The sequence below is a fragment of the Pundamilia nyererei genome, unplaced genomic scaffold (genome assembly GCF_000239375.1).
Source record: "Pundamilia nyererei isolate P.nyererei 1_Seehausen unplaced genomic scaffold, PunNye1.0 scaffold00149, whole genome shotgun sequence".
Classification (NCBI taxonomy): domain Eukaryota; kingdom Metazoa; phylum Chordata; class Actinopteri; order Cichliformes; family Cichlidae; genus Pundamilia; species Pundamilia nyererei.
Genome location: NW_005187550.1, coordinates 1446114 through 1458382, shown reverse-complemented (window position 1 = coordinate 1458382; position 12269 = coordinate 1446114). Strand labels below are relative to the sequence as shown.

General features: G+C 41.2%; 1 protein-coding gene across 1 annotated transcript in view; it reads right to left on the bottom strand.

Moving 5' to 3' along the window:
* Positions 1–5383: 5383 nt before the first annotated feature.
* The window catches only part of LOC102209202 (apoptosis-stimulating of p53 protein 2-like), a 27773-nt gene continuing 20887 nt past the window's right edge, over positions 5384–12269 (bottom strand). Inside the window, exons 11-21 of the mRNA XM_005744837.1 lie at positions 11496–11509; positions 11285–11383; positions 10454–10576; positions 10179–10300; positions 9643–10051; positions 8340–9181; positions 7489–7626; positions 7247–7380; positions 6946–7112; positions 6631–6830; positions 5384–6542 (exon numbers count right to left, since the gene is read on the bottom strand). Coding sequence (XP_005744894.1) covers positions 6501–6542; positions 6631–6830; positions 6946–7112; positions 7247–7380; positions 7489–7626; positions 8340–9181; positions 9643–10051; positions 10179–10300; positions 10454–10576; positions 11285–11383; positions 11496–11509 — 2290 coding nt within the window. The 3' untranslated portion in view covers positions 5384–6500. The remainder of the gene's footprint in view (positions 6543–6630; positions 6831–6945; positions 7113–7246; positions 7381–7488; positions 7627–8339; positions 9182–9642; positions 10052–10178; positions 10301–10453; positions 10577–11284; positions 11384–11495; positions 11510–12269) is intronic.

Sequence of the window (12269 nt, the reverse complement as noted above, 5' to 3'; positions counted from 1 at the left end):
CACTCAGCTGCCGTCACAGGTGGCACGCCCTCCCGCGACGCTTACTTTTTTTTTTTATTTACGTTGAATCAAGAGATATCTTTGGCTTTTTATCACCGGTTATACTGCTGTTATACTTCTTCACTATCCCATCAAACACCTCCACTTGGAGTTGCGGTGCAGAGGTAAAGTGGAGGTTAAAAAGGTGGGCAACAAAAAGCAACACAGTTCATTTAAAGTTGTGCCGTGGCTCCACACTGACACCTAGCGGACATGGATAAAATTACACAGAGCTGAGCTGACAAGTTTTACAAGTTTACTTTTATAAGCAGATTTTTTAAAAAAAATCTGGCACTTTTACAAGTGTTGGTGTTAATTGATGTGCACAGTAAATAAAATTAATATAAAATTTAAGTTATTTTGTTAGATATTTGTATTTTTGGTATTTTCTGACAAAGAGAAAAAGATTATGTTAAGCTATTTATTTAGCATTTAATGCTGTTTGTAAATTTAATCAGTATACAGTTAACTCCCTTAAATGCTTTTAAAATAGTCTGAGGGAAAACCAATTCAACAATATCTATTAATCTCTATTTTGAATACATCGTATGACAAAATAGAGATTATATCTCACTTTATGAGTAGATTTTGTCATGCTTACAAGTACGAAAGATAAAGTTTCTTCAGTAGCTCATCTCTAAGATGTAGACACGCACTCTCTCTCTCTCTCTCTCTCTCTCCCTCTCTCTCTCACACACACACACACACACACACACACACGCACACACAGCCTGTCGACCTTCAGTTTGTTCATGAGAGACTGCAGCAGTCCCGCTCCCTGCTGCACATTTTCTCCTGTTTTCCTGACTGTCTGGTGAAAAACAAACCACTCTCTGTAATACAAAATGATGCCGTTCAGCTTTACACAGACTCCACCACTGTCTGTTACATTAGTCTTATAATGATAATCCTGGTTGTAATAAGGTAAGGTCACAAATTACTAAGGTTGTCCTTAGTTTCAATACTAATGCAAAACAAAAATAATAAAAAAAAATTAATAAATAAACAAATAAAAGAAAAAAAACTACAAAAAAACCCATAAAAGTTCATTAAAAATAATATTTTACTGATAAAAAATAAAAGCTTTAAGAGTTTAATAAAACTACAAAAAAAATGTAAATGTTCTGACGAGACTTTCATTCATATGTTGAGACGCAGATAGTTGATTAAGCCATCGGCTTATTGAAGCACCAGGAGATTGCAGGTGTGCCTCAAACCAGGCAGGATGGGTCTTGGATGGTGGCCCACACCCAAGGTTTGGTCCAAAGCTCCCAAGAAGAAGAGAAAAGATCTGGTGATCTCTGAGGTGATGCAGGTGGAAGAGGACTCATACAAAATCAAGGCTGTTGGCCAGCATCAAGGGAGATGGACAGCCTGGGAAGTGATACTCAACAGAACGACCATGTGGGCCTTTCTGTTGAGGCTGCCGGTATAGACAGCAACACATCCAGGTTCTGCATAAGCTGGCGGAAATACTGGAGGTACAAGGCTGGAGGGAAATAGCAACAGTGCAGTAACATCCCAGAGGCAGATCCATTTCATCAGGAAGGAGGATCAGGCCCACGTCAGCTCACAGTAGATACGGTCCCTAGTGTTCCCGGGAGGCGAAAGCTGATCTTGGGAGTGGATCTCAACCGTGCTCTCAGGTTCCCAGAGAAAATCGCCTCTGGGAACCTTCTCTGACCAAGACTGTCATCCCGGTCATCACTTATCCTTCCTTTAAATCGAGCTTTTAACATTCCTAGAAAAAGTTGGTTGCAGAGGTTATACTAGAGCAGCACCTCTGGGATCCCAGGGCCAACTGCAGGGCGTAGAAAGGAGACATCTCAACTGCTGCTCCACCACCCTGAGATGTTTCAGGGTTAAAGAAGCGAAACATCAGCAGGTAGTCCAACCTGTGCTCTAATAATGACTGCAGAACTAGGAGGAACACTGACCCTAATTGAATCCCATCAACTTTTAGTGAGGAGGATGGACCTGGTTAGGTAGAAGAAACGCAGTGCTGCATACATTAACATATAATCTAAGAAGAAAGATGCAAAACCACTGATTAGTTCAACTGAAAAGTGATTAGGTTAACGTGACTGATTACCTCATTCAAGAATCAAATGAAATAAATTTAAAAAACAGAAAAGGGCAGGGTGGATCCATGCTGTATAAGTGCCAAAGTCTGACCATCTGAATGTTTCAGCAGAAATTGAGAATCATCAGACCAGGCAACGTTTTTCCAATCAGGACATTGGAAAAATGTTCAAAGGAGTGGCACCCTGTGTGGTCTTCTGCTGCTCTAGCCCAAGCCCTCTTTTACATATCTTGGTTGTAAGGAGTGGTTGTTTCAGTCACTTGCCTTCCCATCAGCTTGAAGCAGTTTGGCCTTTCTCTGACATCTGACATCAACAAGGCCTTTTCACCCAGATAACTGCTGCTGTGGATATTTTTCTCTTTTTCTAACCACTCTGTAAAACCCTAAAGATGGTTGAGTGGGAAAATCCCAGCAGATCAGCCCATCTGTCCCCATCAAGTGCGCCACATATAAAGTGATATAAAAAAAACCCCTTTTCTTCCTCATTCTTCCTATACCCGCAAAATATACATGCAAAAATATATTTGATTACTGCTGTTTAGATGCATTCAATGATTATTTGCATTAATGAGCAGTTGAACAAGTGTACCTAATAAAGTGTGCATTGAGTATATGTTGTGGGTTCACCACCTTTAAAAGTTGTGTGGCTGTGCAAGATGTATATTTGCATACTGCAGAGAACAGCATGTGTTTGAAACTAAAGATGTTCCTGTGGTCTTTGCTACAATTGTCCCGTTTAATAAATTCCTTTTTGTGTGCTACTAGAAGAGTCACATTACCCACATCCAGGCATGCAGAGGCAATTGCTCCTGTGACTCCCCATCTCTTCTCTCATGCCTATAGCTTTTGGTCCCATCCAGACCCCTGGTTAAAAATAGCATTTTTAGATGTGGTAATATTCATGGTGAGCAGGATTTCACTTCTTGTGAGAACTGAAATACAAATGTTTTTTATACACTTAATGAAGGCGTCTTTGAGGAAAACCGGTTCCTTCACTCTCCCCTGTTGCTATCCCAAGAATTGATATACATAGGACTGTATTTAATCTAATGCACGAGCCCTGTAGGTCTTTATATAAAAACACAAAGGGCTCATTCTGCTGGACTGCAGAGATCAATTGGAGCTGAATTATGAAAGAAAACTGCAGACGCTATCTGTCATAATACACTTGTTTATACCGAAGTTTTAATGTATTATGAATGCATGCATCGATAATGGATGCAGTTTGTCATGTTCAGAGGGCACTGTTGCTGCTGAATTCAGCCATTTATCTCAACTCCTTGTTTTAATTCAGCAAGGATTTTGCACACTCTGCTCCATTAACTCCAAAGATTCAACATGTTTAACTAAGTGTTTACAATAGCAATTTATTTAAGGTTTAGAAATATGACTTTGAATGGAAATTGCCTCACTATGTGTGGAATTACCTTTCAGAGAGCTGCAGACAAACAGGGCAGATTTTTTTTTTTGTTTTGTTTTTGTTCAACAGGTATCTTTATCTGTCATTAGCACATGCTACTTGAAGAAGCTGGTGATCTGGCTGTATATTATACCATATAAGCCCATCACTGACGTATATTTTTTATAATAATATTTTCCACAGACATTATTGAGTTATAACTGTTAAAATGGGATTTACCAGGCACCTAAAATCCAATACTGTGGGTAAAAAAATGACTCAAATTAATGACCAAAGTTGATTTGCACTTTGAGCTCTGCTGGACCTGTTCTCTTTGTGGACAGGCTGTTTGATCAGCTGAACTGTGCTGCTGCAGTGGCTTTGAAGTTTTCTTCTCTTTGTGGAATTAACTAGTTGCACTTTTCTAATGTAATGTGACAGTTTTACATGTACTGTGACAGATTTCCCAACTTTTAGCAATAAAGAAATTTAGAAAGCGAAACTGAATAGCAACATCCGTTTAAATTTGAACTGATGGCTCCTCCCTTTTGGACTGTAATAATCAGGTAACAAACATGCAATAAGCATCTCAATAGCACGTTATATAAGTGCACTGTAGGCTTAACATTACCTCATAAGCAGTACATCAGCCCTGTTATTTGTTCATCCTGCAGAAGAAGATGAAATAGCACACACAGCACTTGATACACCAACTATAATGCTTCTTTCCTTGGCTCCACTCTGTTGGGACCATACGCTCTGCTCTCATTTGGAGAAAGGTGATTAAAAGGAAATGAAGTCATTATACTGCAACATTCAGTAATTTTTTTAAACACACTGAAGTGTAATATAAGAGGGATTTTCAATGTCCCTAATGTCTTGTTACTGTTAATAATGTTTGTTTGTGCTGCTTCCACAGTAGAATAATTAATGTGATATAGAACACTGTTCTCTTGTCAGTCCTAAGATGAGTCAATACCGATGACACACATCTGCCTTTTAGTAAGAAAATACCCAGAAAAAAATCATCATATTAATAGGCTGTACAGTATTTATGTTTAATATAGCTACAAGTCATGTTTGGCATGATAAAAACAAATCAGCTCTCCATACCCTCTTGCGCTTTCCTTTACATCTTTCAGACTCTGAATAATGGTTTGGCTGAGCAGTGGTCAGGTTGGACTCCCTTCAGCAAAGCATTTTCATCCATAGCAGCTGTGCTCACCGGATATTTGGACGATTCCCCGAAAATCTTAGAGATGGATGTGTGGGAAAATCCCAGTAGATCAGCAGTTTCTGAAATACTCGGCCCTTCTGACACCAACAATCATGCCACATTCTTCCCTTCTGTCACCTTTTTCTCCCCATTCTGACGCTGTTTCTGCATGACTAAATGCGTCGACTTGCTGCCATGTGATTGGCTGATTAGATAGGTAAGCACTTTGGTACACCGGTTTTTGTGTGTTGATATGGATGCAAGATGGGCATGTACACAAACAGCTCCTCGTTGGCATCTTCACAAAGAATCACTAAAAAGGTCTCTGTCTCAAGTCAGCGAAAGTTACTCATCCTTCATCTATTTACCACTGCACATACTTGTGTTAACGTCAGTTTCAAATCTTGTGTCCACGTTTTATAATGACTAACAGAGCCTGTGAAGACGAGAAAATCACTATGTAGTGTCAACTACTGTCCAGCAGATGGCAGCGAATAACTTGTAACAAGGCCATGAGAATTTTTTTCCCCCCCACACTGATTATATAATTTTTTTTGTTGTGCATATAAATGTGTGGCTTAATGTTAATTCATGTTTGATTCCTTTTGATTGTAAGACACCTGAAAAGAAATTACATTACAGCGACTTAGTACAAAGTTTTTATTGTAAATGTTTGAAATACTACAATACATATGTGGTTACAATTCTGACAAAATGGCTAAGTAACAAAAAAAATAAATACATCAGCACTGATTGATATGTGGTGAGCTGAGTCTTGAGATATTTCAAGCTACATCTTATTTTAATTATTTTTGCTTTTAGGAATCGATTTTACTTGGAAAAGGTTTGTGACAGCTTTGTCTTCACAGAATGGCTGTATCAAACTCATACTGCATGTTATTCTCCTGTGTCCTCAGACAGCCTCTTATGAAGTTTTGTAATAAAATAACTCCTACAGTGACATTTAGCTAACTTTTATGACACAAACACATGTATACACATCATCTGTGGCATCTCAACCACGTGCAACTGCAGGAAAGCAAGCCAGCTTTTGAGGTGTCATTGACCACAGAACGTACAGCAAGAGATAAAGCAAACAGCTTCGGCGCTGTATTCCCCCCCAGCTGTTATTTCTTCTTCTAATTGTTTAGCCAGAACAGCAGTGGTCACGGCTGAAACTTTACAGCTCCAGGGCAGTTGTACAGAGGCACAGTGACTTAACACAGGCGATGACAAATACGCCCTGAAAGATTGTCACAGTAACAGTGTTTCAAAAGCATCATCATCACCCTCCACTCATTAACCTCATGCAACACAGAGTCGTAGGGTTTGTTAAAAAATAACCAGTATTCCAGACATAAGATTTAAAAGACTACTCCAATGTGTAAAAATCACTTTCAATGAATAAAAAATACTGTTTGTTCCTTTTACATCCCACTGTGACGTCAGACAACATTCCAGACACTAAATACAAAAGCAGTGGAAATAAATGAAAAGAAAGCCTTTAGTGTCATAAGCACACAGTACACAGTGTGACCTGTAATTAAAAAGAAGAAAAGAAAAGAAAAAAATAAGAAAGGGTTACTCCCTCTCTTTTGTCGATACAGAAAAGTGCCGGAAACATTTGATCCTTCATATTGTTTGGTCTGTCCTCATCTTATCATCTCACAAGGTGTCCTTTTCTTCACCAGTCTATTAAAGCCTGTGCATATGTGTGTGTTCAAAGTTCTGCCAGAGTGGAAATGTGCAGGGATTCCTGTATTTTAAGCCAGCGTCCTCTGTCTTGGTTTTATTCTGGGGTAGAGCTGTAGAGGACAACACAAAAAACATATTAATAATCCACATTTTAACACCTAGAATACTAGACTGATAATACGCTGATTCATAACTCACCCCTAAGAGGTTGCGGGGAATGTAACCCTCAGTGTCGCCCATGCGCGCCCACCACCACTCGATCTCATCTTCGTCCTCCCTGCGGACGATGGTCATGCAGTCTCCCTCGTGGAACGAGAGCTCATCAGGGTTTTCAGCAGAGTAGTCCCAAAGGGCGTAGACCACACCCCTGTTCATGATACCCATTTTTTCTTGCACGCCTGAGGAAAAATGACATTTTAAACACTGAGTTTTTGTTGAAAGAGGGAGGGGGGAAAAAAATAACATTCACAAGACAGGAAACAATAATGGAGAGACAAAACAGCTTTTACTGACCATAGAGGAACTGAGAGCACTGGGTGTAGCCTTCTTCCATCTCTTCACATTTATCAGCTGCCGTTTGCATGTCGCTGTAAGTCATAGCAAACACTGCTGCTCCAGACTCCACCAAGAACTTGCACACTTGCACATTGTTGCAGGATGCAGCACAGTGAAGAGGTGTCCTATTTATTTTAATTGAAAAAATAAAGAAAAAAATGGAAAAACAAAGAGGAGAAAATGTGACACGTATTAGGAAAAAAGAAAAACAGTAAAGCAAAAATAAAATGAATGTGCTCAGCAGCGAGCATGAACTTACCAGCCGTCACTATCAGCGGCATTAACATTGACACCAAACTGAACCAGGAACTTTACGATCTCCGTATGGCCGGCACAGACAGCGTTGTGTAGAGCAGTGATGCCTTCATCATTGGGCTGACTTGGATCTTCCACCTGTGATTCAGAAACCACAAGAAGTGAAATACTAGTATAATACCAGAGCAGATTACCAACAGGAGTGACAATATAATATATAACAAGCTTGTGGGAGAGATTTCTTACTTCGTAGATGATTCTCTGAACCAGATCAAACTCTCCCTCCAGAGAAGAGTCCAGCAGCAGAGCCAGTGGGTTGAACTTGACTCTCATGTTGTGCTCGATACGTTCAGAACCAGGCTTGCGCAGATTGGTCCTCTTTCCCTAAAGACACAACCATAATAGTGTATCACATACACATAAACGATCTTGAACAGCACAGAAAAAAAATATAAATCTCAGAGAGAGGAGACGTCCACTTGCTCTTGCCCTCAGTGTGGGCTTAAAGCAAATGAGGGACTTGTGCTTCCAGCAAGCTAATCCAGTTTATGAACGCAAGCTGAAAAAAACTAATTAATTCCTCCAACACCACGATTATGCAACCCGATATGGAAAAAAGGTTCTTTAGCTTTCAAATTGAGGTAACAAAAGGAGGGGACTGGGCTGGAAAATGGGTCATAACACTGATTTCTCAGTGTTACAACCTGCTACCTTAAGATCAAAACCGCTTAAGGAGTTAAGCAACAAGAAAAAGTAAACTGGTGTTTATTTTTAAGAGAATGTGTAAACTGCGCAAAGCGGGGTGGATATCGGCTTAAAGAGAGCAGAATGAAGCCCATTTTCTCCTGAAACAATAGCAGTGCTTGATGGTGATTATTCAATTATATAACACCAGAGCAGGTCACTGGTGTTCAGCAGGGCCAAGTGTAACTCATGATGTGCCCCTAACAAACATGTGAGAGGATTTACAAAATGCACGCAGCACAAATACCAACACAGGTAGTGTCTCCTGTGGACTGCAATGACTAGTTCTTCTTTCAAAAACAAACAGCTAACAGCCATGTTATAATTGAGATTCTACAGATTAAGATTCATACCGGTGGCAGAGTGACCTGTCCAGTGACCTCAGGTGCTTTCATGTTGAAGGTGTCCTCTCCAAAGCTGTCCTGCTCTGCTCCGCTGGGGTATGGAGGTGGTGGGTATGGGGGGAATTCTTCCAGGAAGCCTTCTGGAGGTGGAGGGGGCAAACTAGGTTCTGTGTCCTCCAGACCAGGAGGTGGTGGCGGTGGGAAAAGGGCATCATCTGGCCTTGGGGCTGGGTGGGATGGTGGAGGAGGGGGAATAATTTCCTCAGTCTCCAGGATGGCCGGTGGTGTGTAGGGCTGTTCAGTAAAGGCTGGGAGTGGAGTGTTGATACCTGTGGTCTGTGAGGGTTCCTGAGTTTGTCCTCTCTCTGATGGGTAGTTTTCGGTGCCAGTCGGAAGGCTTGAACCATGTGGTCCGGCTGATCCTTCCACCGCTTTCGCTGCTTCTCCAGTAAACGTGGGAGTGGTTGGTGTGTTCACAGTGGTCTCCATAGCTGCCAGGGTAGTTTTCTGATAAAGGAGTTTCTGAATGTTGGGCCCTGCCGGACCCTCTGGTTCAGTGATGGAGCTGCGTTTCTTCAAAGGCCGAGGGGCATTGTAGAGTTTCTTTCTCAGGGCTTCCAGGTCACCATCGCTCTGCCTGTAGGGGTTGGAAATGAAGGGAAGCAGCTTGGTAGGGCTGAGTGGCCGGGGGATGCGCTCTGTCTCTGGCTGCTGCCCCTCAGATGAGCTGGAGCCTGTGTTGTTGGTTCCATTGTTGTCAAGTTCAGTTTCTGGGGCTGGGGAGCGACGCTCTAAGTATGGATTCTCTGGATGTGGGGAGCCTCCACTGGAGATCAGTGGTTTACGATACACTACAAACAAAAAACGGGAAACAAGTGTTTAAGACAGCGAGAGAGAAAAAAAGAAGAAATTTTTTGGTGCATAGCTCTTTTTTGGACACATTTCACCACTTCTCTCCCTTCTACTTCTACTAACTTGATATTCAGAGGATGGAGCTTCTTTACAGCAGCCTTCACCATGTCACAGCATAATCATTATGCTTTCTATTATTAAATTGCAATTCATAATAACAATGTATTTGATTATTTTTTGTATTTATTTTAATTTATTAATTACAACAAGTAGGGTTTTTTTTTCCCCGTTTCGTCTTCCTCATTAAATGAATGGGCTATATTATTTTACAGAGTTAGTGTGGAATACAAAAAGATTCTGTGGACAGATTCAGGACTTTGATAAACTTCCTTTTCAATTTTTATATATGAATCCATCTACATCAACTGTGTATGCAAAGATGCTTAATGTATATTCTTACCACTGACAAATCCGTTGGTGCGGTTTTGAGCCCTGTTGAGAGAACCCTGCACAACAGGCAGGAAAGGCTTTCCTGAACCCGACTGCTGTGTGTACATGGAGTAAATGGAGCTGGCAGCTACGATTTGCGGTTTACTCAGGTTGGCTTCTTTGGAGGAGGGGAGGTCTGAGGTGAAGGGCCGTACCGTGGCTGCAGGTGGAGTGTCCTGCTTGGAGGGTAGAGGGAGTGTCTGGCTCTGTGAGGGTGGGTGAGGGCTGCGGCTCTGGGCGGTGTGGGGCTGCTGGCTGTGGGGCTTGGCTTTAGGGAAGGTGCCTGTGTTGAGGCCTGGTTTGCCATAGGGAACAATAACGGGGCCTTTCGGTTTGCTGGGGACAGGGGGAGGTACCTTGACTGGAGCTTTGGGAGCCGACTGATGGAAGTTGAGGAAAGAGAAAGATAGTAAATAAGCTAGGGTTTTTTCTACAGGTATTAACAAATCTTTCTAGTATTTTTTTTTCTCATGATGATATAAAAAGTGTGTTTTCATTCCCCCTCACCTGAGCATCCCTGACAAGGTCATCACTGCTCTGGTTTTTGCGGAGGGAGGTAGCCGGAGCCTCTGTTGGCTCAAACATGGAATATGGACGCACTTTCCTGTCCCTCTTCAATTCTGAATCATCTAGCCACAAAACAAACGGAGAAGATGATGAAGAAATTAGTTTCAACACAGTTTGAGGGAAAAAAATAAAAGAAAAAAAAATCTTGTTTTATAGGAACAGGAAGGGATTACACTTTATTTCTGCACGTGTGCAGTATGTGCCTGTGTCTTTACCTTGGTCTGTGTTAGAGCTGGAGTGAGAGTTCATTCGTGGCAGTGTTGAAGCAGAACCGTGACCATTAGTGTTGGGCTCTGGACCTGAAGAACTCCACTCTGCCAGTTTCCCTGGCTGAAGGCCTGGTGAGCCAGCAGAAGAGGACAGAGAAGATAAAGTATAAAATGGGATGCAATCGGTTTTTAAAGAAATAATGAACTAAAGCATCAACACAGAAATTCATTCATTATAAACACAAAGTTCATAGAGCTTTGTGTTGTGCAGTGTCATACATAACAAACCTTTTTTGAAAAACAACAGATTTTGTGGCATTTTGCATTGCTCTTCATTTGCTCATTTGCTTCCATGTCTGCGAAAATCTCTGGTCAGATTTCCACAAAAGCATGGAGGGGTATCTTACAACTAGCAAAAGTAGCAACACATAGCAAAACCATGACTTCCGTCACAGTGTCTACACACTTTAAATGGTCCATTAGAAGAAGGGCTGTACCAATACACCAACAGCCCCATATATTTTTCTAGACCAGTCCAGACCAGATTGGGTTGGTCACAGTCCACCCAGGATGTCAGTTCAAGTGAAGGTTATGTGTTTGTTCCAACTGACCCATTTAGAGCTGCAGAGAAAGAACTGAGGAGGAAACTCAACAAGCACGCTTTAACAAACAGCAGCAAAACAAGCAAACGGGATCAACGATCCAGCAAGGAAATGATAAAAAACTCGTTTTTGGTGAAGATAACGGTCATGAAAAATGAAAACATCTAAGCAAAGATATCGGGAAGCGCATATGTGCAGACACACACACACACACACACACAACACAAGTGTGTACCTTTTCTTTTAGCCCGCAGCTCTTTCAGAGGCTTAAGCAAGAACATGGCTTCTGAGGAAGATGCATTCGAAAGACAAAAAAAACAAAAAACAAAGTAGCCTTAAAGCTCCAGATCTCCTCTGGTTCTAAACATGGTTTTGGATGGGCCCAGTCTGGGCCCCCCAAGGGGCCATGCAGACCACAGCACAACCCCCAGGAGCCTGCCTGTTACTGTGCACAACGTCCCTGATAGAGAGGAAATGGGAATGGGTGTATAGAAAGAGCAGATCCCTTCTCATCCCCGCCCATCCCTATCTCTCTTCTTTCCATACTGCAAATCAACTCAGCATGCAGAAATAATTGCATGCAACAACACAACAGACTGGAGAGATGCCTGTTCCGTTCACTTTTGGTATGTGAAATTGCTTTAAATAGCAAAACATGAGATGACGATTTCTTCTGCTGTTGTTTTGTAATGACTAATTTTGGTGTTGGATCATTCATTTTTAATAACCTGAAGCATACTGCTGGCACAAAGTCTTACTGACGGACCAATTTTAGGATGAGAGAGTAACTCTCTCATCCCACAAGATAGAGATGAAGCGCATAAGAAGGAATTACAGTGTGGAGGATGGTAGAAAGAACAATATGTTGCTCTGGTCTCATTGGTTGGATCACACTTTCACTTCCATTACATAGAACATACCTTAGTGCTGTCCCCAGTTTACCATGTAACAAGATGTGAAACAGATTGATTTTAAAGCAGCACAGGAGCAACTACATTAGGGACAAATTTGCAGCCTTAATAAAATAAAGGTAAGTAGCATTTTTTGGAGTTTTAATTTCTTATGGTATAAATAATTTTCTGTATAGCTGTTTCTGAATCTATATTAAGAAAGGCATGCGAGACACACTTTGGCAAAACAAAAACTCAAACTACTTTACTCAAAACCTAAAAAAGTGTTTAAAAAAAAAAAAAAAAAAATCCCGAAAAAACAAAAGCAGT